The sequence below is a fragment of the Dermacentor albipictus genome, chromosome 2 (assembly GCF_038994185.2).
Source record: "Dermacentor albipictus isolate Rhodes 1998 colony chromosome 2, USDA_Dalb.pri_finalv2, whole genome shotgun sequence".
Classification (NCBI taxonomy): Eukaryota; Metazoa; Arthropoda; class Arachnida; order Ixodida; family Ixodidae; genus Dermacentor; species Dermacentor albipictus.
The window spans coordinates 88,342,476-88,369,452 of NC_091822.1; the positions used below are offsets into that span (position 1 = coordinate 88,342,476).

At 45.8% G+C, this 26,977-nt stretch overlaps 2 protein-coding genes and 1 long non-coding RNA gene across 4 annotated transcripts in view; 2 read left to right on the plus strand and 1 right to left on the minus strand.

Moving 5' to 3' along the window:
• The window catches only part of LOC135900947 (nucleolar and coiled-body phosphoprotein 1-like), a 74,156-nt gene extending 65,939 nt beyond the window's left edge, over nt 1-8,217 (plus strand). Inside the window, exons 16-17 of the mRNA XM_065430574.2 lie at nt 1,931-2,917; nt 8,047-8,217. Of these exons, the coding sequence (XP_065286646.1) occupies nt 1,931-2,917; nt 8,047-8,192 (1,133 nt within the window). The 3' untranslated portion in view covers nt 8,193-8,217. The remainder of the gene's footprint in view (nt 1-1,930; nt 2,918-8,046) is intronic.
• Nucleotides 8,218-13,009: 4,792 nt separating this feature from the next.
• Nucleotides 13,010-14,059, minus strand: LOC139055739 (uncharacterized). The gene has a single exon (XM_070533271.1). The coding sequence runs from the start codon at nt 14,057-14,059 to the stop codon at nt 13,010-13,012; it is 1,050 nt and encodes a 349-aa protein (XP_070389372.1).
• Nucleotides 14,060-16,607: 2,548 nt separating this feature from the next.
• LOC135901008 (uncharacterized) lies at nt 16,608-23,807 on the plus strand. 2 transcript variants are annotated; one of them, XR_010563999.1, is made up of 5 exons: nt 16,608-16,837; nt 19,232-19,393; nt 19,925-20,054; nt 20,862-21,005; nt 23,439-23,807. It is a non-coding gene; the product is annotated as an uncharacterized lncRNA (long non-coding RNA). The 2 variants fall into 2 exon arrangements; XR_010563998.1 differs by lacking the exon at nt 23,439-23,807 and adding an exon at nt 22,250-22,408.
• The last annotated feature ends 3,170 nt before the right edge of the window (nt 23,808-26,977 follow it).

Genomic DNA, 26,977 nt, shown 5'->3' on the forward strand with positions numbered 1-26,977 from the left:
GAGTAGCCAATGCCGGAGCGATCGGCGGCAGCCATCTTTTATTCCTTTCGGAACGGGGCAGCCTGCGGCTGTTCAGAAGAAAATTCAGTTTTGTTCGGCATATTATTGCATCTTTAATGGCTAGGCGTCACTTTGACGCGGTAAGTTTATGCGGTTTCGTGACGTCGCGTGAGAGGCAGGTGAAGTGGGGGAGCCCGAAAATTTTTGACCAATAGCCGAAGGCTAATGGCAAAAGGCATCGAATCAGAGATAACTATTTTTGTTTTGTTCGGTCAGACAATGCATAATCAGTGTGTACATGTCATATCAGATGGGGAGCTATCGCGGTTTTCGTGACGTCGCGTGACAGACAGGTGAAGAGGGGTTGGTCCAAAAAAGTGTTTGACCAATCGCGGTGTACCGATTGCAGAATTGGAATAGAAAAGTTTGGAATAGTTTTATGTTACAGCGCCCGAGGTACGTTTCTTGGGGCACTCGTTTGCGTGTGAAACTGAAATATTTTGGACAAATTTAATAGGTGACCCTGGTATCACTGTCCAGCCAACGTTATTAATTTAGCTTGAAACAACGAGTTTCTATTTTCTAAATTAGCCCGGCATTTGCACCACGAGAGGAAAGCCCAATTTGCTTGGCTCTCTTGCAGAGCAGAAGAGCTGGTCCACAGAGTTTTTCACGACGGAGCACGTTTGTTATGCTTACGTTGTCACCAACTATAGACATCCTACACATGGGTGCAACTCCCTTGTAGAGACGGACTATGCAGGCTATCTACGCACCCCGACTGTGCACGAGATTAGAGCGAAGGAAAGCCATCAGTGATTATCAGCGCCCAAAGCACGGGCCAGATGTATTCAGCTTGAACTTTACTCTTTGTTCAGCTCATACTAGTGTATGCATCGCGGTGTGGTAGGCACGCAGCTGCTCAGCTGTTACATTAATACGTGTGCGCAGAACGATCATGCCAGCAGCCGAAGCTGCAAGGCTAACTAGGATGCGGCAGAGCCGAGGGAGCCTAGCCTGACGGTGCATCCACTTGGATGCGCGTCTCTAACACAGACCGTTTAAGCGTGCACGCATGGGCCACAGCTGCGTGTCGATATCGTGACAGGACGACGACGGTGTCCCCAATGACAGCAGCACCTCGCGCGTCTACATAATTTTTCAGTGCAATGAAAAAATGGCTGTGGCTTAGGTAAGGTTAAGCCCAGGATGCGAAGCATACTAGCCTTTATTTTAGTTGTTGAACCACTGTTTAGCCGGGTGAACTGCTGTTGCTTGGCTATATTTGATTCGGCTAGACGAAGAAACAACTCATGCATTACTGCTTCACCTTCAAGAGTGGAACGCGACAGCGTTCCCGTCGACCCGCCAAGGGGTGTAAGACAATGGGCTACAGGGCAGCGACTACGCGCCCCGCATTGGACGCGGTGAGCGTCGAGCAAAGCAGCGTTCGGCGCGGCAACGAAATGTGCGCCTGAGCAAGAGACGCACGCCTTAGAAACAGCTCGTTTCTAAGGCAACACCGCATTCACTAGAGGCGCTTTTGTACCGCTTTGAAGCATCGTACTCGTGGCTCAGTAGTAGCGTCTCCGTCCCACACTCCGGAGACCCTGGTTCGATTCCCACCCAGCCCGTCTTGCATGAGTTGAGCCAAAGCGACTTCTTCTCTGTCGTGACGTCACGGTGTCACGTGGTTTCATGGCGACACCGCCGCGCCTGAGGAGCTGGGTTGAGCTCTCGTAATATGCTTCGCATAAAAGTTGTCGCAGATCTCTACCCGTGTTATAGAAGATGACTGCTCATTGGCCATCTTAACATCCCAGGCGTTTCGTACATGCATTCAAAGCGACTACGTGTCTTGAAATGCATGCATCGGGACACTGAAAAAGAAGTTATGGTGTTAAAGCTGCCGAAACAATGTTTTTTTCAGGTTCCGAGGGCGGACATGCACAGGATTCAAGCGACAACGCAACAGCACCGCGTTCACTACCTGAACCAGCACACCATCCAGATGCTCTTAGCACAGACGACGGCACGCGAGAAGACGCCACTAAGCTGACAGATCCCTCCGGAGGCGACGCAAGTTCAAGCCCCGTTGCTGAAAGTACTGTGCAGAAGAGCTCTTCTGCTCAAGACGAGCCTGTAACTTCGGCTGGAAGTGCTCAACCTGACACCGGCAGCGTGAGTGTCGCGGATGGAGACTCGCCGTCCGAAGATGCCAAATTGACAGGTTCCGGAGAAACCGCAGAAACCAACGCCGAATCTGTGACGGAGCCTGTCACCGTGGGCGCTGTCTCTATGGACGACTATGTGGCTTCACCATCGTCACCGGGTCCAGAGAATTCTGAAAAACGCGACGCCACAGAAGTGAACGGTGGCGAAATTTCCTCAGATGTATCCATGGACACGACAGCGAGCCCCGACAAAGACTTGGTGCCTGAAGGTGAAACATTGACTGTGCCTAAAGAAGCCGTCGACGACTCCACGGCTGAAGTCAACGCGAAGGCCGCGGTTGACGCCCAAGAGGCGCCGGTGACGTCGTCCGAGGATTCCGAAAAAATTGAAAAGGCCGAATCCCCGCCTCCGGACGGAGGCGAAGATACCTCAAAAGACTCTGACGAGAAGGCAACGAGCTCTCAAGAAAGCAACGGTGACGAAGACGCGCCGAGCGCGAAAGAAGCCATGGTCACAGACCCCAGTGCTGCCGGTGAAACGGCTGGCGGCGCTGAACCGTCAACGGAGATGCCGTCAGCCTCGGCTGCGGACGTGGAAAGCGGGTCCAGAGTGCGCCGCAGCGTCGACGCGGGTCGTGTTCTGGTGTTGGAGCCACCAGTGATCTCCCTGGGCAAAACGCTGGTGAATGGGGCATCGAGCGCCATCAACGCCACCCGAATACTTGCAAAAGCTCTTCGCTCAGGTAGGTGTGGCTTGGTGCACGTATTTCATGACAGCATGTTGGGCGTGTCGTAAGAGAAGACAGCCTTAAAGTGGGAATCTCATGCAATGTCTTTCTGGCGTAACTGCAGCATGGCGCCACCAGCCCCGATTTCGTGCGGCGCGATAGCCGCACTACACAACTGCTGTCATTGCCTGATGCACTTATAACATGTAACGCTTGGCGTCACTACGCCTACAGTACGTCCGGAATGTGATGTATTCCATAGTCCGCGTTCTTAAGTTGTGTTAACGCGGAATGACATTGAGCCCTCGTCACCGCGTTGGTATTGAAGGAACGCAACTGCACGCCATATTAGTCTTTCGGGCAACATATACAAATTTGGCCTCTCGTTGGGATGTTTTTTCTGGTAAAGACAGAAGAGACGGCATCTGGAACTTTGATTTGTTCTGCCTTAAGGCACAGCCTTTGCCTTCTAGTCAAGACATGCTCCGAGTGGTTTGCAGTGACGGATGCTCGAATTGACGACTGTTAAAAGCCATTCAATTGGCTTAATGCTAAAGCTTGTAAAGAAAAATGTGCATTCAGAAATTCGCCAAGCACTTCTTCCTCCATCTATTGAATCTTTCTGGTACTTCGCTATACATAAGTGGAGCGTAAACAAAGGTGTATTGTACTTCTGGGTTATGGTGTGGCGAACTCTCCACCTCACAGTAAAGCTGACCAGATTTTATACTTCCAATTTGATTGTTTGTGCTCCTACAGAGGGGCACTTCTTATTTATTTGGGAGGCATTTGTGTTGCCCATAAAATCCTGCAATCCTGAAGCAATCGTCTCTTGCTGACGCGGTTTGACTAAAGGAATGGTCGCGCGAAGGAAAATTCGCTCGTTATCGGCAATCACTTCAGCAAACCAACACTGTAACGACTGATGTTCGTTCTCCTGTCGTGAGGCAATAAATGTGGTCCAGTTGCCACTCGTCTTGATCGTTGCGACAAATGCGACAAAGTATCATCCACTCTAAGCAGTATTTATGGTGATATTCTGACATCAGAACTGTAAGCCACTCCCACTTCTCAAGAAGCAGGAACCTTGCGAAGATCAAGAGGGCAGAAGCCATCAAGAAGGATTTTTTTGTAATCGAATAGCCGAACGCTTCTATATAGAAATTGGTTCTTTTGAATGAAGCGCTCAGTGGCGTCTATATTCGTTGCAGATATGACATTTGGCCGGCGCTTGCCTTTTCATTGCGCAGTTCCGTAGAGAGCAGGTTCTTTAACCACCACGCATACAGTGCAAGCATAGGCGGCTTTTCTTATAAGCCGATTCGTCTTAGCCGTATTGCCTCCACCGTCGCGCACCACCGCCAGTGGAGGGCGACTGCCCTTCTCCTCCTCTCCTAGCCGGAATCCTCTGCCATAGCGGCCATGCACATGGGGACAGACCGGCGGGAGGAGACGAGGGCAGTACTTCCCGGGAGCTCAACTAGTGTATAAATCTTCTAACGCCACATAGCTCACGCGCGACCGCACGTGCATCCCGATAGATACCTGGAGTTTGGGCGAGGAACAAGCCCCCGCAAGTCGACGCCTTTGCGTTGGCGGCCTTTGCCTGACCGCCGAGCTGCGACCACCGACCCCGGATATGGTGGAGGGAGGCAACGAAAGCCATTCGTTGTATCAAAGAGCTCAAATGCCGAACTAAAAGTGGAAACCGATTAACAGTGCTGAATGAGGAAAGAACACGCGACGAGGCAGCATTGGCGGTGGGCATCAACGGAGTTCGAAGCAAATAAAATAACAGTGTAAATAAAGAAAGCCACGAGAAAAATGTTGAGACAACACATGTTTTCCACGCGAAACTGTCTTTGCGACTCGCTAGCGTTAGCCTCTCTCGATAAATTCCCCAAAATAGCGCAACCACACACAACGAAAAGGTGTCATAGCGTCTCGCGCGTGCCCAGTTCGACCCTGCTATTTCCTGTATCCCATAGAATGTTGCCTATAAATAGATGTATGATAACATACTTTGAAGTATACTGTAAATTTGTCAGTAGGGGAAAACGCTCGTAAACACTAGCAATTCCATCTAAACTGTAAACTTGTCGTAAGGTATGTCCACCTAAGCAGGTCTAACAGATATATTAAGAGAACTACGATATATCCTTTTCGGGCAGAGTTATGGATTAGTAAACATTGTGTTTCTACCTATATTTCTAAACTTGCTAATTTCATGTAATTTTTTTACCACAGTCATGGCTCTAAATCAAAATTCTGCTTCCCAGACTTGCTGCAGTTTACCTCCTCTTTCAAGTGCGACAAAGTTCATTCAAATCGACCCAGTGGTTGTCTCAAAAAAGTATTCCTGCGGTTCACATTTACTTAACTATGGAAATCAGAGTGACCTTGGTGGCAACGCACCGTCTGTACCATCGAATTTATGGTTTAGGCACTTGTTTCCAGCTATTCGCGAAGTGTGTGTCTACATATGACACACATTCATCGGGTAAGAGTCCTGAATGAGGTGTTTCTTTTTTGAGCGGTTGTTGCGGAGAAAAAGAGACAGTAAGTGTTTTTTTCGCAGAGGATGCGCAAACGGAACTCCACCTTTTATGCAATATTATACTGCCTACATTTTACTGTAACAACTCACCAGGAAAATAGAAGCTCGACGGAAGGTTCGCAGGCAGTATCTGTCGTAGATGCGCATTCACAACCTTCACACCAAAAAGCCAGGTTGCCGTTCCGTACAAAATGCAGTATCAACCGTAACTCAGCAACAGTGAGAGTCTTCACGTTTTGAACAAAGCAATTTACACATTTTTACGCACTGAATTTGCGGGCCCTCTTTAAAAATGAAAACAAAAGATTACCGACATACACGGGGCACCTGTGCATCGCAAGACCAAGAGGCATGTTCAACTCTGCGTAGCTTCCAATGTCTAAGCCTCCAAGTGTTCGCGAGTCGCGCCGTATTGAAAAAATTCGAACCACTTCTGCCGGGACAGCAGCAAGCACCCGAAACATCCTTTTCGGAAGCATGGCTCCCGCGCCTACTTGGTTCCTAGCCTTCGCGAAGAAGAAGAACAAAACTTTATTGGTAGAAAGAACTTAGTTACCCCTAAAACGGGGTAACCCCGTGTGGTGGGGCCCCTATTCCAAGGCACCACTGGCCCTCGCCATCCTTTCTGCCCTCCGGACGAGCCTGAGCTGATCCCCGATGGCGGAGCTGGATAGCAATGCCTCCCACCTCGCTCTCGTGTTATTATCTTCTTCTTTGTGAGCTGTGCACTCCCATGTGATGTGGTAGAGCGTCGGTGTGCTCCTTCGCGAAATGAAGCGAGCGCCCGCGGCAGCCGATATTGCCAGAGCGAACGGCGTCTTAGCCTTGACGTCACTCGCGAGAGATCGCCGTTCCAACGTCTCGCCGCTAATAAGCATTGGTAACAGCCAGCGTGCGCAGTGCCACCATTGGAAATTCCGGGATGCCAGTGCGCAAGGCTTCTCCACGACTTTGGCTTGCCCTAAAACGGTCATTTCTGCAGATATCGTAATTTCATAGAATGAAATCATCATGTAAAGTTTTTTTTTCGGTCATTATTGATTGCTGAAATTGGATAGGAAACAAGAACAGACGATTCAAACTGACGCGCAGTCAGCACAGATCTTCTTACCTTCCAAGCTTAGCGGCTCCCGCTAACGTTTATACAAAAAAAAAATCAAACACCCCGCACAAGTTCTGTTTTATTTTCAAATAACGACATAGGAAGATGGGCATTTTGCACGCTGTTTTAGTAAAGAAGAAAGTGTTGTGACAGGCGGCACTTTGCTTTCCTCAGGTGACTTCACAGTGCCCTGGCTTTCTGAGAAATATGCCTTTCCAGGTTCTCAACATCATTGCATACCGATCTATACAACCACAACATAAAGCTAGTTTTCTTTCTGTGCCTAGTTATAACACTGTGAATTAACTTCCTTCGTAATTTAGTCTAGACATTTCGCAAGGAAGTCTTCGTGCAGACGTTCTCAACCGCGCATATTGGAAATTGATGCGTCACAGTAAACAAGACAACTTTGCAAAACTTTGAACGCACCTACACTTGTTCCTCTAAGTGCCGATGTCGGGCTTGAAAAACACCTCGTGAGGGTAAGACGTACGGCAAAGGTGTTCAATTTTGTAACTTGGTAACTGCTTAAGTTTTAGCAGCGCCCAAGACGGGACAATTCAATATGAAAGACGAACGATGAGGCACTGTCGTTTAGCGCTGTCAAAATTTCGGTAAGACGTAGCCACGATCAGAAATCATAGTGAGCAGCACGCTAGCCAGTGTGCGGTGGTGGCGGAGAACGCGACCCCACCAACCGAAAAAAAGAAGGCACAGGTGCTCGAGAGACAACGAGTGCGTATTGTGTGATGTATGACGTCATCGGCTCGGCCCACATGGCGCCCGTCGGTGGGGTTATGCTCCCAGTCGTCGGAGGCGCTTTGCGTTGTGGTCGCTGTAAAAAAGTGGACGCTCGGAGCGGCACAACAGAAGACAATAGATAACGTGTCTATAGTTTCTTCAGGAAAGGTACTGAAGGTTCCTACCACAGCAAGAAACAAGGTATCAGCAGCGAGTCTGCTTGTGGCCTCCATGCTTCTCTGGGTCAGTTCTGAAGCTGCTTCCTGAAATATGGCGCACAATTGTGAGGTTATCTTTCAATGTTCTCCGATTTTCTTTAAGCTATACTGAGCACCTCGTATATGCTGCGCAGCTGCATATACGAGTCCGCTATGCTAAACGTGCCACGCTGACGTGCTGCATATATCCTGTTATCCTTCTTCCAGAGTGATGGATGTTGAAAGAACACGAATTAGACGACGAGAAAGGGGCACTCCCTAAACTTGGCCTAATCGTGCGCTTGGCTAGAATTACGTTGCGCCACATTACCTACACTGAAATCGTTATTGTCAGCTTGGCGCTGGTGGAGCTAACAACTGTGGTTTGACAGCTGTGCTCCGCTGAACTGCTACGTGTTTTGTGTCTACGACCGGGACACGATAGCAATGCCGCTAACTGTTTGAATCAGCCGCCAATCACCAGGTATTTTCCGACTAGGCATTCTGTTGCATGCGTTGAAGAACTGTTATCCGTCTTCTATTCCAGGTGGAGCTTACCAGGAAGACACCAGGTCAAAGCACGCCCCAATCTTGATACCGTCCGTCGGTGAACCGGCCTCAACTGGGCTACAATATCGTGTTGGAAAAGAAGTTGCCGCTAAAGCAAATATCACCCGCCAGCATGGTTTGTAGACAAATAAATATTTGTCGTCGGTGCTTTCATTTCTTTCCATAAGGATCAGGCTGTGGAATCCGCATGACTACCATAGCCTGTGTCGGTATATATTACGGCGTTTGTTATGATTTTCACGAATAGAAAGCGTTGTTCGTGACATCGTTATTTCTATGGCGAGTCAAAGGTTAGTAATTGATCATGGAACGCAAAGTAGAGCTGCGATAGTGTGTTCAGAAGCGCCCCATTAGTTAAATCACTGGACGCTGGATACTTTCGGGATACGCCGGGATACACCGGGATACACCGGCTGGACGTTTCGCGGCTCCACTTTCCGAGCCAGGTAGATCTTCTGCACTTGATGCGCTGATGAAATCTAGTTGCGGGACATACGTACGGGTCCGAATGACAGACCAACATAATATTCGCGTCTGTGTTAACAAAAATGTCCCTCTTTTTGTTCCGCAGGAAATGTTCCCTCAAAACGCCGATGGCGCTAAGCTCCACGAAAGGTTTATGAACCACCATGTTTCGAACGTATTACGTTCTGTGGAAGCTTCGCTACCAAGTATTCAGGTACACCCCTGAGCAAAAGTATACGGACCAGGTTTTGCCAGATAAAGCCTATTTGTGCCTCTGCCTGTGAATGCGACTTGAACACTGCAGTCCAAACTTGGCACTGCGAACTTTCCAGTGTACTAGACAATTTCTGTTTATTCATGTTAGTCATAAAGAAATGTAGTTTTTTAGGCGACCCTGTAGTCCGTATACTTTTGCTCACGGGTGTTTCCATGTGCCCGCCGTGTGTTACGACACAACAGAAAAATTTCATATCAACTCGGATCTATTCGTTGCATCAAAATCCGCATATTTTTGGTTGCGTCATTGAAGTTAACGTGCACCTCACTGTTATTGAGAAAATGAAACTAGCAAGTGAGGCTCGCAAATAGCATAAAAGAACTTATTTCAAAATACTCCCAATATGCGCAATCTGAGCTACACTCGGGCAGCGGTTTAGTTGACAGGGCCATGTATGACAGGGAACTTCTATTTTGGCAATGCGTAATATGTTTGGCATGCTTTTTGCTACAATGCTATAAGCTAAAATTTGAAAATATACCGCTGGATGTGTTCAATTATGCAGTCAATTTCAATGAGGCAGATCGTCGGTGAAATGATTGCTTTTCCGTAATGTATATCCATCGTCTTTTAATGTGCACATGCTATATACCTTATCGTGGCTAGTTATGAAACCTCTAAAGGTGGGTAGGATTTAATCTCAAGCTTCTGGCCTTGACATTCTACATGAACATAATTTTGGCATGTCGTTTTTCAGTGTGCTCGGCTAGCGCTGCTACGCTGTTTGGCCACGAATTGTCCTTGCGTAGTTGGCTAGAATTCGTACGTGAACATTGTCAGCAATATGTGTCCGCATTATAAGTAAGTTACTGCAATGAATAGGCGTATTACGTACGATCGGTGTGGCTTCGTGGAATACCGTATTTACTTGATTGTAACGCGAGTTTTCTCATGAGTTTCATTGTTTGGACTCGATCCTCGCGTTACATTTGAATAACATGAAAATTTGCGATGTTTAAACAAATATTCTAGGTTCCGCGGTTTTTAGCGTTACGTTGGCAACCTGTACCTTTATGTCTCGATCCAACCCATAGACATGTCGACCGAAGTCTAAACTTCTTTTTCGTTGGAATCGGCGACATTTTCGCCGTGCTTGGGACTTGTGTTACGGTTACGGTGCTGCGTTACCCTGCGGCCTTTCGCCATTCTACCGCGTTCGTTCGCAACGTTATACGGCGACGCAGAACTTTCGGTGTGACGGCCCTTTCTAGAGACGAGTAATTTTGACGGCCGGTTGGATGGTGCGGTCTTTTAAGTAGTACTTAGTCTCAAACGAGCTCAACAGCACGGCTGACTTGATTCTCGGAAGACCACTTTCGGAAATCGTTTCCATTTCGCGAGACTTGGCTCGTTACGGCAACCGAATCCCTCGGAAGCATACGGCCGACAGTGCTCTTGGCACTGATGATGAACTCGGTTCAGCGCCACAAACGCTTGTCGGGGTCGCTTTCGTACCGAGTCACGCGAAAATTTCGCGCACGTCAAACTATCTCCCAAAGTGATCGCGCGAGAATACCGCCCAAGGGAAGTTCCGCCTCTTTCTGAGGCGACGATGATAAGTGAATAGAGCTCGTTTTCGGATTGATTCCTTGAATAAAGATACCAGTTTTCTTTCCGTTCATCGTGGCATCCATTCAGGGTTTGAATATTGATTTTTTAATGCGAGGATTGAAGAGTCGGTCCTCACGTTACAATCGCGGTGCGTTACAATCGAGTTAATGCGGTACTTAAGAAGTTAGGTGCACATAGGGTATTCTTTTTCTAGAAAATTAATATTTACGCAAGAGAAGCAATATCAATTTTAAAAGGATGCCACGTACGTCCGGAACTCGGTGCTTCCAACTACTGAAGATCTACCTAACAGGGTGTCTACGCTTAGGCGGGCCAAGCTTTAACAATATCACGTGCGAGTTGCGAAAATGCGCCAAATTAGTATTGTTTACTGTCCTAGTGAGCAACATGAACCATATTTACTATGACCTTGGGTAACCAATTGCGACTAATTATTTTACTAATTCAAGGCAAACACTTGACTTCAATCAACCAAGATAATGGGCTGGCTTCAGGATGGGATATTCTACAATGCATCGCATCCACGTCATCAATCGGGTAACTGACGATCTGCGGAGTACAATAAGCCTCTCTAGATGGTTTTCATATATTATGAAAATGCATTTGATCCCATATAGATATCAGCAATTATGGCAGAATTCAGTAATCAAGGAGTACAAGAGGTACACGTGAATATCTTCGAAAATATGTACAAAGATTCCACAGCTACCAATTGGCTCCCCACAAGAATAGTAAAAAAATTATCTATCACGAAAGGTGTCTGGCAAGGAGAGACATACTCGCCAATGCTATTCACTGTATGTTTAGAAAATTCTCCCAGCTATTAGAGTGGGAAGACTTAGGACTGAGAACCAACGGCGAATAGCTCAGCGGCCTTCGGTTTGCAGACAACATTGTCCTGTTCAGCAGCACAGGGGACGAATAACAGCAAATGATTACAGAAGACAAAGATAATGTTCAGTAGCCTGAACAAGTGAACGAGATTCCAGGAAATAGCCTGCCCTCTGCCAATCCCCCATAGTGGGTGTGCACAGTATTTGGAAGACGAGACAAGACAAGACAAGGATCGCCGGTCAGTCTCTAGAATCTGCGCAGGAGTACATTTATCTAGGTCAATTACTCACAGGGGCACTGATCATGAGAAGGAAAAATACAAAAGAATTAAAATGGGTTGGAGTGCATACGGCAGGCATTACCTGTACAGGAGTAGGCTTATATAGTTAGGTTACTCGCAGCGGACCCTTATCATGAAACGGACACTATAGAAGAGTAAAAATTGGTTGGAGTGCATACGGTAGGCATTATCTGTACAGGAGTACGCTTTCGTAGGTCAATTACTCTCAGGGGACACTGATCATGAGAAGCAAATTTATAAAAGAATAAGAATTGGTTGGAGGGCATACGGCAGGCATTACCTATACAGGAGTGTGTTTGAACTTGAGGCGAAAATTGTGAGCTTCGTTGCAGGCGTTGGCTTGTCGCCTCTTACGTCAATTAGTCACTCGGAGTTAAGACGCGGCTAGGCGGCCTAGGCGATACTAGCACCTCGACGCTTCTCAGCAGTTTATATGCTCAGCTTTTAGACTGCCGAGCTCAGTCCAAAACCTTCGTTTAAATAACTGTTCCTTTCCTTAGTTCCCTGGGTGGCGATACAATCCAGTTCACCCAATTGTAGCACGACTCTTCCCTAAATATTGGCCGTGCACCTTTTAATTAGGGGCGAGAGAATTCGTGATTGCCCCCCCTCCCCCCCCCGCGCTTTTAGAGGTCGTGCCCTTGCTTAGCACCACACAGACGCACGCGCACACCTTTGAGTCGGCAGGCGGAACTCTATTGTCCGTTGACAAACGCAGAAGACACAACGGCAACCAGCGATACGGCGCCAAGCCCTCTGACAACACATACGCTGTTTGCAATTCATGGACACGGTATTGCACAGAGACACTACATATTTCGAGGCATTCGCAACCTTTCCCGGCTTAGCAACCTTCTCAATGCACGTGCTGGGCAGATAATGCACAGGGGTTCCTAGAAAAGATTCTCGGGATGTCAAGGTCGTACCACCACCACCACCAGCAACAACAACAACAACAACAACAAAATAATAATAATCTGTTAACCTGCCTTCGATATTTTCGGCCGCTTGCCCGAGTGGCCGTCAATACCCGTCTTGTCCGCCTGTTCGTACTCCGATGACCTTTCGGCGTCTGTTGGTCGGTGCTTCGCCGACTTAAGCAATGCTGCGCCGTGACACATGAATTTTTTTAGGTTGGTACGACTTTACTGAAACTCGCTGTATGGCACAGAGTTCACTACACGCAACTGTATTATGGAATGAAATGGCAATTGTGACAATATTCAGATGCAAACGCCTTATATATACAGCGGCACTTATGAGGAAGGGTGAATTATTTAATATTGCAGCAAATTCCCAGCTCTTGAAATGCCCCGCAGCCCTACATGCTGTCACCGAAACTTGCTGGGAGAGAGAGCGGAAGAAAAATGCTTGCAAGAGTAAAAAAAAATATATGCAAAGCAGACACAGTGCGTTAACAAAGCCGGCGTGTCCTACAAGTACAAAACAATACTTTTATAAGTCTGAGATCAGTTTCCATGCTCAAATTAGTCAGGGTAGGAAGTTAGTGATATTCATCCTGCTCTTTTTTTCTCTGGCACTGTAGAAGTACTGCAGCATGAGATACTCCGTCGATCCGTAACATCCCCTCCGGTAATTGTCAAAGTCTACATCATACAAGAGTACGCAGGATTCATTTTTTGGCCCCAGAGCTGACAGCTTAGCGCTTAGTGTCGACCAGTCTTCGAACGCGAACGTCACCTCTAGTAATACGCTGGAGGTTCGTTTCACTATGCAGCCCGGAACGTGGCGGACTTTTTCTCGGAAATTAATCTTTGAATCACACACTTCGAAGAGCGCAATGTATCCGGGCGTTCCAGACACTGCTTGCGGGGGCGACGGGAGATCCATTGCGTACCCTTGCCGGGCGTACAAAGCGAGGGACATGCTAATGCAGAGTTTATTCTGATGGGGAGGTGGTGCAGCAGGTCTAGCGGAAGGGCGAACGTTGGGGCGAAAGAAAGGCGTGAGAGCCTGAAGGTGAGACCGGAAGCGGGGCAGCGAGTTCCCGCAGTACTCGCCGAACTCGCTGAGTGGCGTCAAATCGTGCGTCCTGAAGAAGGTTAGGTTTAGCTGGTTTGCGAGCCCTCGAAAGAACTCCATCTGGGATCCATCTCTAGGGTCCACCATAGCAGTGACGCTGAACCCCTTGCTGCGCCCGTTGAGCTCGAACAGCGCCCTGAGTCGCATGACGAACTCCTCCAGATGTGGAGCTCGACCACCGAGTAAGTCCTCGCAGCTATCCTCGTTTCGAATCCAGTGCAGGTTGATGCCAGAGAGGTTGTACTCTTGGGAGGTCATGTACGCGCTCTGAATTAATCGGTGCCGCGTAATTTCGTCGCGCTGAACTTCGTGAAAGTCGGCGCTGTCCTGTCGAAAGCCGCCTACCGTGAGGATGACGTCAACGTTGGCGTGCTGACGACGAGCGACTTTCTTGAATGCGGCGAGTCCGTAGTTTACGTCGAATGTCTTCGCTCTGCTGGCCAGCGTACCGTCGGACAGCCTCCAAGACCAGTACACAATACCCGGGCAGAGCGCCATGGGAATGTCCGCCGGAAGGAATCCGTACTCGCTAGGTCGTCGAAATCGCGAAACGTTATAAATACAGTATATTGGTTGAGGCGGGCCTCGCGGTTTATTAAATTGGTCGACCAGGTACTGGTGAAGTACGTCCGTCAAGTTTTCGGCGTCGGGCACATCTGGGCTGGACCCCTGGCAGGTGTCTAGCTTAGTCGGCGATGTGTTTTCGATCGGCTTCGTCGCCGGCACCAACGCCGCTGTTACCTTATTCGTCAAAGGCCGCATCAAGGGAATCGTCGGCGGCACGTCAGCCGGCGTTTCGACGGAATATTCTGAGGTCGCGCTGACGAAGAGGCTGGTCCTGATGTAAGGGATCAGGAATATGGCCACGGGCACAACGAGCGTTACGGCTCCCACTAGACAAAAGGCTGACAACGTGCCGATGCACCTGCGGGAGCGTCGTCTGCGGTGCCGGGGATAGCTTTCCGAGATCGACGAGGAAATGTCGTAATCTGCGCGTCTCCCGGCGTTCGAATCCGGTCCAACACGGACGAGCTGCTCGTCGTCGTCAGCGGCGTCGTTGGCTAACGGAGGGATCGGTTCCGCGGCGTCATGCGGATGGTGCGGTCGCGTTTCCGGTCTGGCTCTTCGGGCGGCGTACTGCGTGCTAGGCCCTGCGCCCGGTTGTTGCTGCGTGTGCCTCGGACCCTTTGTTGCTCGACTGGTCATACCGAGTGTCAGTGGGGTCTCGTTGCGCTTTGCTTTCTTTCGGGATATATTGGCGGACCTTGCGATGCACTGACTGATGTGGCGCGGTAGCTAGCGGAGATGTTGCTCACCTCAGCGGAGACGTAGGTGTAGATGCAGATCTTTGGAAATACTGGCACGAACCGAGAGCGAAGATGCAAGAAGCGGTCGCCACACTCCCGTTCTCTCTTCTTCTTCTTCTGCCCGCGGAGTCCTAGAAGGTTACCGCTTTGAGAATCGGTTGGTTGGTCGTAAAACAAATGCATTAACCCACTACGCAAGATAGGGTAAGAATAAGGCGGCATGGTTGGACAAATGTTAACAAATAAAAAGTTTGCCAGGATTCATGTAACGATGCCCTGTAAAGCGATTAGCATGCCAGCAGCGTACCGACAAATAATATCGCTGAAGACACGTTTATCTAGAATCTGCAGCTGTTATTCTGAGACCAACTTGCTTCGGTTACATGCTACCTGCACAGGACCTAGTACACGCAGCCGACTTTGCTGACACTCACTTTCCGAGGTCGGCCGTGAGCATGACAGCATGACCATGACTGCACGACACCGAGCAATGACGACGAAAGAACGGCATCGATGGTGCGACGAAGGCTCTATGACGACGACAGCAGGACGACAATGAGGTAAAAAATAAAAAAAAACCGATGGTATAACCAGGATAGGGTTGCGGAGATTGCATGACGACAATGGGCTGACCACGAGTGCATGACGACAAGTGCATCGCGGTGACTGCATCATGAAGTGAAGTCTTTATGAAGAGTAGGCGTCACGACGATAGTATGACGACGATCAGACGACATAGCTGGAACGATGATGACGGAGCGAGGCATTGTTTGACGACGACAGTATGACAAAGAATGTGCGATAGTGATTGTCCGACGATGATGAAATGACGACATAGCTGACAACGAGGGTATAGTACGGATTGAATTACGACATCATGATTCCAATAAAATGACGAAGAACTAATGACGACTGTGGAATGACAAATGTAGTAGGACGATGATGGTATGGTGACAATGAGATGACTTTAGTGGAGTGATGTCGCAGGTAAGGCGATGGAGAGACGATTACGGCGTGTCGACATTGGTATGATGTATGAGTATGACAGCATGGCGATGACGGCATGAGGAGATTCGGGCGACTAAAGTAAAATGACGATCATGGAGCAACTGAGAGGGCATCACACAACGGTAGGACCACGAATGAATGACGACCAGTGTATAGCCATGACCAATGACGGCGGTGTCATGATAAGAGCATGAGGACAATAGGATAGCGTCGAAGGCATGACGACGATAACGTGACTACCACAGTGCGCGTATGACCATTGCAAAGATGGTGTGACGACGACGACATTCATGACGACGATGGCATGAATAGTATCGTATGACGAATCTGCGAATGACAATCGGGGAATGACTACGACAGCATCACGGTACGACGGCATGACAACTAAAGGCCGCCCCACATTCAGCGTTTCTACCGGCGTTTTCTGGCGTTGCGTCTCCCGGCGAGGTCGCATGAACGGCGCCAGAGAGGGCGTCCAGCCACGCGAGCGGCACGCGGACCAGCACCAGCGCAGCGTCGCACAATGTGATCAGATTTATTTTACCAGATACCTCCTACGCTAATTGTGTAATGTCAATGAAAAGAGCTGTCATAAGTATTCTTCAATGCAATATTTATGCCTTTTGCATAGTTTTACGCTAAATAAAATATTCAGGGCAGTGTAGAAAAATTACAAAGGCTAAACTGGCAGCAATATCGGCGTGAACATCACGAGTGCTCGGCGCGTCGGCGTGCGAAGCTGAGCATCGAGGGTTCTTTATTCTATGATAGAGGGGGAAGTAGGTGCTTTTTATTGCTAGACGTCATACGCCACATCATGGAAAGAAGGCAGCAGCTTTTGCTGCTAAAAAAGAAGCTCCTGCTTCTCATTATTTTTAGACGGCAAGAGCGACGACGCCGGCGCTGGTGGGTGCGACCCGTGTTCATGCACCGAAAGGAAGAAGGGCTTTATTACACGGCGGTGAGTCCCATTTGCTGTTTTTCTTCCCCTAATGATTGTCCTAAAACGTGCTACTACCGTGTCTTTCAACGACTCTATGGTTGTGCCAACTCCTGCGCACTTGTAAATACTGTTTGAGGTCTATTCGTCGGGCTCAATTTATCTTGTTTATGGCCCAGCTTTCGACACAAGAGTGTTCGAGTGAAATAGCTATATGAAGTGGCAAATGTAGATTGTACAGGAGCGCATTGTTCGCGATGCCAAGTGCGGAAATGGGCCCCTTGTTGTAGGGTAAGTAATTCTTTTTCTGGCTTTCTCCAAGATTGGTGCATTCATGTTCGCGACTTTGCGTATTTACTGTCACTGAGTGCCGCTAAAAGCATGTGCGTGTTTGTCTACGCGCCTTTTAAAACAAAAAAAAACTAAATCTGTGCTCGGTTTCTCATTATTTCGCGGGACATATTTGTGGATCTATATCTTCGCACTGAATCTTATACCAGCGCATGTTGACCTGCAATATAGCGCCAGTGAGCAAACCACCGTTGTGTGTAATAAACACTATATCACAAAATAATGCTTCTGCGTTTAATATAGCCTCGAAAGCATCTGTAAGATACAGGCGTCCTATTGGAACAAGGCTTAACGCTGAATAACTTACTTGAATTTGTCAATTTGGGTACTCCATTCTTAAAAACTGTGCAAGTAGTTGCTCTGGTTTTTGTAGCACTGAATAGTGACCAAGGGGGTAGTGTTCTATGCTTTCAAAGACTAAGCAACTAGACACAGTTGTACATAGAACATGTAAGTATAACGTCAGCTCATAGGTATTTTTAAAGTGAACAGATACCTTATCTCTTTCATTAGAGAGAAATCGATCTACTTGATTGACAGTTTTTCCAAACGCTGTTAAACATTGCCATTAGAAATGTTCCATGAGCAATGTAATGCAACGCATGAAGTGATGACTGCGCATTTACTATTGATCAGATTTGACAGCGTTCAGTAGACTGAGGAGTCAGAAAAAAAACTTCGACCGGGGGTATCGTCAAAACTAGCCTTTTACTGCTCCTAGCACTCCCATAAACAACCAACACCAAATTAGCGCTTTAATCGGCTATGCAACATAATTTTTAAATTACAGCAGCAGGGAATACACACAAGCTTCTGTCAGGCTGTTTAATTTTTCGGAACAGATGTTTACGCAACTTTTAACAATGCCACAAACAGTACATGCTGAACAGTGCATTGTTTTGATTATTGTGTTAGCCTAATATGAAGTGCTACTTTATTTTTGCCCCTGTGGACTGCTTTTAACCATCAACATTTCAATAGCATATGTTAAACTTTGTATGAACAATCCTTCCCATTGTGTCAAGTATTTCGTCGCACAAGCGCACCGAGTCCATTTCAGATCGACCTTTGGCAGCTTTACTAGCCGTGTAATTTCTTACTTTCAGAAAATTAGCCGTGCACATGCCCTAATTTATTACTGTACAATACTGTGCAACCTTGTACATAACTGTACAGTGCAGTACTATTGCTGTACACAGAATGTGAAGGCTCCAGCACTAGTTCTTGGGGCATGATTAGACCAAGTTGTGCAAAAAAAAGCTGATTGAACACAATAGTCAAATACGAGGAGGCTTGTGCAAGCTCCGAAATCTGCGAACCATTGCTTCGAGAGACTAGGCAACTGCTCCCTGCACCAGAGGTGCTTGCCCTGTTTCATACCTGCAAGGAAACAGCTTTCCCGCAAAACATGTACTTCATTCACTATGACTGATATTCGCGCCACCTAATACGACTTTTTTTTCCCCCATGGTTTAACTTGCAAAAGTGGAGAACTACCTAGGAGCAAGGCGCATATTTTGTGCATTTGAGATTTTTCAGATTTTTACTTTTTGTGCATATACTGAAAATATCAATTTATTACTTGCATTCACGCTTATTGAGGTGCTTCTTTGAAGTTTTACGTAACAATTGTCCAAAAGTATCTGAGCAAGTATTTCTGCTTTACTACCATTCAAAGCATGAATGATCAGCATCAAATTTAATTTGACACTGTACGTTGCAAGTACAATCTGTTTCGAAATAAAACGTCACAACACAGAAGCACCAGAATTGAGCACATTTCTAGCAAAACAGTTGGTTGCGCATGTTTTACATTGCCTGCTTTGCTTCTCTTATATTTAACCTACACCATTCCTGTGCGACAGGGTATGTGCTTCAGTTCTCGTAACCTCTCCCAACCATTCTTCCCTCAACAAACATCAAGCATTGTCTTTGTCCTTATTACATTTTTGTGTCAACGACTCGCATTGGGCATGTGCATGAACTACTTCTGGCAGTTTTCCATAGCTTGTAAACTTTCATCAATAACCATTGCATGATTCACCATATATTTTTCACTTACAGATGCGTCGGATGAGAGAGGGGGACCATGATTTTTTTTGAGTTCTATAGAATGACCCCAGAAATGTTTGACACTTTACTTTCATTTGTGGTCAAGGACCTCAAACGCAAGTATGTTGTGAGGGTGCTCCTTGAACCTGGTGAACGGCTTGCAATAACCTTAAGGTTGGTATAAGTTCAGCTTATTTGTATTTAATTTGGAACTCTAGAATAATGAGTTAGAAGGAAGCTGGTGATAGGACGTGTAAGTCAGTTTTACAAGTACATTTTGCTGTAGGTGAAGAGCCAAGATACGTGTGTAGTTATACTGCTCTGGTAATTTCAGTGGATCTATAACTGCCTATAAATAACATACTGGTACAACCTGATTTCCTGTAAAACAAGCCAAGGTGTTGCAAAAATCATTACCATCTTTCAGTAAGCTGTCAGATTTGCATTTGTTGATTGGTGATTAACTGATGTCTGTGTACTATAACTTCCTATTTATGCAACAGCAATTAATGAAGTGAAACATGTGCTTAGTATCTTATTCAAGATTATGAGTAATAAACAGGAACTCCCAAGCTGTCGGCGCATCTGTGTAACGAGTACTTCATCCCTGACATTATCATTACTGTCAAATAATGGTAATAGTATTGCTAATAAACCTGTAGATAACCATGCATACATTTACTGGCCTTCCATCTTTTGTTTCAGCTACCTTGCATCTGGCCAGGAAATTAAGGACGTGGCACTGGCTTACAGAGTGGGCATAGAGACGGCTAGGCTATGCATTCATTTATGCTGTCGAAGCATTTGGGCGCGACTAAAAGATCACTTCATGAAGGTAGGGAGCACATAATAACATTAAAGGATTTTGAGTTCATTTGCCACTCATTATTTGGCATTTATACATGCAGGATGGCTTTCAGCTGACCTTCTTTGCGTGCCTATGTTATTATTATTAGCTTATTTACCTTGATGTATGTACATCATTAGTCCTTGCAGTTCCCTTTCTGAAAGTATCATTCTGCTGATGATTGTGTTAGTGTGGATGCAGTTATTTTAATTCCATGCTGTTCGGCATATTTCACAGTATGCTGACATACCTTTTTGCATGTTAAATGCAGGCACACATAATGTAACTGCCTTTTACCACTGCTGGCACTTTTGTACTTGTTTCATTGAGCAGTGATGGCAGTGCGTAAAGGAGGCATGTGACATGTATTCATCTTGCTTGTTTGAAACAGCTGTTCTTCAGCACAGGGTGGCAGAGTAATGTGCATGAAATGTTAATTGTGATACATGCACTCATGTACTTATTTTGAAACCATTAAGTGGTGTCCTGGCCAAACAGCCATTCTTTCATTTAAATCAGCGTGCAGTTTTGAGTACAAAATGATTTGCAATATTGTCACCCTAACTTAAGATTATTTAGCACAGCCTAGCACACTAAACCTATTCTTTAAAAATCTACACCAGTACACTTAGTGGATACTCCTATACTTCACCATCATATTATTAGTCTTGTCAGTGTTGATCATAGTATATATATACTGCATCAATAAAAACCATCTAGTAGTATTAAGCCCTGCACTGTAATCACATGCACTGCCTGTGTAATGGCTTCTGAAAAACATTTTAATAAATTCAGGTGCCCTCTGAGGCAGACTAGACAGAAATTGCCCAAGGCTTTGCCTCCCAGTGGCAGTTTCCCAACTGTTTGGGAGCTGTGGATGGCAAGCATGTCGCCATCACTGCAACTCCCAATTCCGGCAGCCTATATTTCAACTACAAGGTAAGCTTGCTCACTAGGCACATTTAAGCACACAATTTTTGCCATCTGTGACATATTAAAGAGTACATCACTAAACCGTATATCTGATCAGTTACACAAGACGGGAAATTACTCCAGCAAATCACTTTCTTGGTTGTGGCATTCTTTTGATGTATAAGCATATTCTCTATATTTTATGTTTCACTTAGTTTTATGTGCACATTAATGCTCTCTGTTTATCAGCTATTGTCTTCTCCACTGCAGAGAATATCTGCTTATGTTGGCAATGTCTGCTTACCTTACCTTACTTTGACAGTGTTATGTCCCCTTCGAATACTGAGTTGACGTTAAGCCAGCAGACATCAAATAAACCTAGTGTTCTCTGCTCAGTGCAAAATTTCAAAATTGTAGACTCCAATATAAACATCCAATACGGCCGCAATGTTCTGCTAGTCGCAATACCAAATTCACCATGTGCACTTCTGATGTCGTCCATGAAATTCGTTGAAGCTGTAGAAATGTATACATTGGACAGAATGGGCAATGGTCTATGATAGAGCGAGAGGGCACTATAACAATGGTAAAAATTGGTATTGTAGCCATCTAGCTGCCAATAGTAAGAAACATGCATGCACTGCACTCTTTGGTAGTACCAGGTTCCTGAAATTTGCAAAGACCAATAGGAGAAAAATTGTGAAGGTGTACTGCATAACAATAGCAAAAGTGTCTATCATTCGAAGACACATTTCTTTGGCTAAATACCTGTATGTGGGACGCCGCCCTCCCCCCTTCTCCCGTGCGTGCTGTCAATCCGGGTGATTCTTGTTATTCTATAGATAATAAAAGGCTGGTGCTGCTTTGAATGAAATTCGGGTGACAGTCAGCATCCTATTGCACTGCTTCAGCATACATTGAAGATAAACCAACTTGCCCAAACCAAATTGTTGCTCGCACAAGGTGGCGGATGTGCATGTGGTTTCTGGATAAATGCAGATGATTGCTGCAAATTGCAATTGATTAATTACTTCAGATGCTGCTTTTCACAAGTCGTGAGTGACTTGGAGCAGTCACAACTGTTTCATTTGAAATGTAGGTATTTCATGCTTAAATGTGAGGCACCTCACTACTCTGTAGAATTGATGGATTTCTTCTTAATGTATATTTCCAAGGTCATAAAGAATGTCATTTGAGTGGGGTTTTAATGTGTGCTTCTATTACATCTGCAAAGATGGTGTACCGATATGGTGAGTGATAACCTATTTCAGAGCACCTTTTCCATTGTGCTGATGGCTGCTGTCGACAGCAATTATCAGTACACCATCATTGACGTTGGTGCTCAAGGTCGGCAGAGTGATGGAGGAGTATTAAAAAGCTCGGAATTCGGGAAGGCACTGGCCAGCGGGACTCTCGGTACACCTTCTGCAAGCTGCCTGCCTGGTACAAGAACTGTCGCACCCTATACCTTTGTTGGGGTTGAGGCATTTCAATTACGCAAGGATTTCATGAGACCCTTCCCGGCAACGCAGCTCGCTGATGAAAGGATGGTCTTCAATTACAGGCTGAGCAGAGCAAAGTAAAGCATGCGAAATACTTTCAGTATTGTGGGTCACTGCGATGATGTTGAAGAAGCCTATACTGCACGTGTATGCACAGCGTGTGGTATGTTTATTTTTCTGCGTCCTTCGTGTTTCTAGCACTCAGAGCTTTTATTAATTATTCAAAAGCGCAGAAATATTAATTTATCTGATATTCTTGTTGCATGGATAGCAGATTATCTTTCTGGTTGCATGCAGTTTGTTTCAATTGATGGTAACAACTCTAGCAACCTCCCTGTTACATCCGGTATATGGCCATTGCTGTTTTTATTGTACATTAATGATATTGTTCACCTGATGCAAAAATTCGACTCTTTGCAGATGCCTGCATTTTTTGTGAAATATCTTTCAGTGCATGAGCAAACTGAACTTGATTTAAACCTACAATATATAGAGTGATGAGTGCGGCACGGCTTTGAACAAAGGCAGAACGGTCCGTCTTTGCAAAACACATAAGAACCTGCTACAACAAGAGTACACACTGGCCTCTGTCCCGCTGAAGGAAGTTAAAAACTGCAAATACCTAGGTGTACCATTCACTAATACCCCTTCTTGGAAATTACATCTTAGCAAGATTTTCCCTTATGTTTTCCGAAAAACTTGTTTTAATGACACAAGCTCAGAAATTAACCTGCCATTGTTAAACTACTTAGCAATGTTACTTTTATTAGACGCAAGCTAGAATATGCTATTATTATATGGGACCCGTACACTAAACATACCGAAAAATTGAAAAAAATGAAGAGAAAGGCTATTCATTTTATCTACTGTAAGTTTAAATGTACCGATGGATAATGCACCGAGTGCTTTAACAATAATTTTTTATTTGCTGACAGTGTCCTGCATGTTTGCCTTGCAGATGGTGTGCCGAGAATGCCTTTGGGATTAGAGGAGCAAGGTGGAAAATGCTCCTACGCACAATCAGCCTCCATCCGACTAACGTCGATTATATCATCGAAGCAGCCTGCATCTCAGCGTGATCGAAAGCGATCGCGCAAATAATGGACAGAAAGCCTATCTTAAGACGAGAGAAGTTTGCTATGAAATCTTAGTAGGATGTGTCTATTGAAAGTTAAGTTCTCAGGAATAGAGCTTTCCGCCGAGTGCCAAAAATGGTGCAGGCGGTACTAGCTGAATCCCACTTTCTCAAACGATGCTTCTCGTAGATTGTGCAGCATACTCACCCATATTTCCGGAGATGCGTAGATTAGATGTCGTGCATGCAAGAATAAACCTCATGGAATATTCGAATAAGGTGATCGGCTCTGTCAGAACAGCAAGGCAGAACTGGTACCTGTAGTTCGCGCCCGATAAAATGTGCCTGAGAGGGCATGTATGCGCAAAAAATTAAAAACAAGAGCAGGAAATAGTTTCATTTTCCGTAGTTGAGTGGTGGCGGCTACTGTTACAGGGAAAAAAAATGAGACCATGGTCAAAGGGTAGACTGCCATGCTAGGCACTAACATTACTGTAAGAGTGTTTCTTGAGGACTTCATATCCTGGACGACTATCACGCTATTACGTGGCTCGCCATTTATTCGCCATTACTTCATGCAATATGGATGTCCACACTACAGCCGCACACGTTACCCAGCTCGCGGTGTTATGTGTCTGCTAAACTGAAGACTGTGGATGCTTGAACAAAAATCAGGCCTATTTATTCACTTATTATATTAGTTTTAGTGACGCCGTAGCATGCTAGTTGTTTCGGGCAAGGGCATCATGCAGATGGACGCAAAGTGTGGGACGGCTCGTTAGAGCCGGAAATTATTCTTCCCTTCTAGGATTCTTCTTTCCCGTCACGTCCTTCCGTAGAACTGCTCTGCCATTTTCAGTGCCTTCAGGTCAGCTCAATTAGCATAGAGAGACCGGCTCAGGAAGGCTTTGGTCCCCGGGCCAGCTTTCTTTCTGGGTAATCCTATGGATACACATTGTCACTCCATGTTGCTGGTGATTGAGAACTTTCATTTTGATTTCTGTCTAGCTAAGAAAAAGGAATATCAAGCATCACCAATGACAGTTACATTACATAAGCTACAAGTTTCCATGTAATCAATGTACGCAGTAGCTCGGTAATTCGTTGATGGCAGTTACCTGTATCGCTGCTTGCACGATAGCGGGGAATTTCGATTATTGAAGGTCACGGTGAACAATCTGGCAGCAGATCAGGCGAACTACATAAGGAATCCATATTTCTTGATTACGCACTAATTAGTTAAAGATGACTGACCAGCAGCCACGAAGTAAGCCGTATCGTTTGCTTAAGCAAGGTCATTCGCGGAGTCACGTCGCGGAGATTTCAAATGGTTTCTCCTCTAGTATTAATGTACAGTATATAGATGTGTTGCCTAGTAGTTTGGCATACATATTTTGCTACGTCGCTATCTCAATCGTAACGAAACTGCAAGCATAAACTTTGGTTTTCCACATACAAAATCGCGTTTGAGCGCCACCGAAACAAACGAACACAAACGCATCCCGCACTGGTATGACAAAAAAAATGATATAATCTTTTTTTTTGCGTTTCCCACTCTCAGGAGCTGCGCAGCTACCGCTGCCGCAATGTGGGGGAGTTGGAAGAAATGAAGTCGATACTCTGTACTTTTCCATAGTCCTTTAATGCCCGGAAGTACAAAGTGTACCTGTGTGAAGATGGTTATTTCCTAAATTGGCGAAAAAGAGAGTCCTTATAAATAAGCAGAGGCTACGTGACAGCCAGGTATTCTCTATCACCATCACAGTTACTACTACAAAGTAATAGAGCGCTGAAAAAAAATGCGAGGAAAATATCTCCAGTTTCTGGAAGCACGTGTAATATGGAAGCTGAATTATTTACACCGTAGGACAAAAAGTATTAGCAGATCAATGAACGCTTTGGACTCAATGACGCTTTGGCTTCGAGCTTCGATGAGGCCGACTACGAAGGGCCTGGTCCTTGTGTGCGCCAAGGGGTCCAACTACAAGTGGCGCGTGGTCCGTTGAAGGTCCTGCGTCAAGCATAGAAAAGACAAAAAGAACTATTGTAGCATATATGCCTCTTGCGGCCAGAATGCTACGCACCAGCGTCTGATGCTAACTGCTTTCGTAAGCACGTGAAAAATGAAACGTTATTTTATTGTTACGAATTATAAGGATCTCTATTTACACGTCGCTGCACAGACAGAACCTTACTGCAGTGCATGAGTCGTGTTACGACGATGGGACTGCTCGTTACCTTGGTTGCACCTACTCTTTGGAGTCAGTTTAGCATTTCAACTGTCACATTCGATAATGGTCGTCGTCCTGATAATGATGAAAGTAGTTACCATTTAGCCTAATTGAGGAAGCAACATCAGGGATGGGAAGCCCACTATTCTTCCTTGTTTAAATGATCATTTTGCATCCTGTATAGCCACCATAAGATATTATCTGCAGCGTCACAACAACCACGGGCTCATTTTACAAAGGCTTATGGCTCCTAAGGACTGTCGGCGATAATCTGTCGGTGATAATCTCCTGTTTGCTGTTGCGATTAACCGGCGCTTTTCAAGTGACAAAACTTTAAAGGAAGAGCTGGCATATTTAGCTAATTTCCTCTAATGCTCATTACGTGATAAACATTTAAATGGAAAGAAACATAAACATGCAGTGAACCAAAAAAAAACGATCATGTGGTACGCGGCAGACACGGCACTAAAAAATCATAACAAGCAGGTGGGGAGTGGTGTTGGCTATAAGTGAAGATCGATTGCGACCATCAGGAGTTCTTACAGGCGAACATAAATCTAAGTCCTTGAGCGTTTTTATGCATTCTGCCCCCATCGCGATGCGCCCGCCATGGCTGGCATTCAACCCCATGACCTCGTGCGAGCAAGACATAATACTGTAACAAAGCACCAAGGCGTGCAAAGCTCTGCACAGGAGTGCAAGAAGGCACAGATACATGAGTACGCACTAACAATCAAAGAAATATAAACTATAGTGCTCCCTAAATATTTGAAGGTGGTTATAAAAATACAAGGATGTGCGCAGACATTCAAAGTTTTGCGGAAAGTTATTCAGCAATACTGCAAATAACGAAGTAGTATATACGGTGTGACCTTTGTCAAGCTTTTCAGAATTTTTTAAAAATCGCCTGTTGCAGATAAGGCAATCTTAGTCCATCAGCTGCATTGCTCAGAATGGCGGACATGCAGGAGATATCAATGCACATAATCAAATCATTTTTAAAGATTGACACGTTAGTTTCTCAATAATTACATTACGGCAAATATTGTAATTTGCGAATTCTAGCCGGCGAGTTCACGTGGCCTACCCACTTGGAATGAATTTCCAGAATGACCCCAGTTGTGAGATATGTGCTATCAAGCTCGAAGTAAGAATGCACCGTTGTTACACTTACTATTTAAAAAATAACGC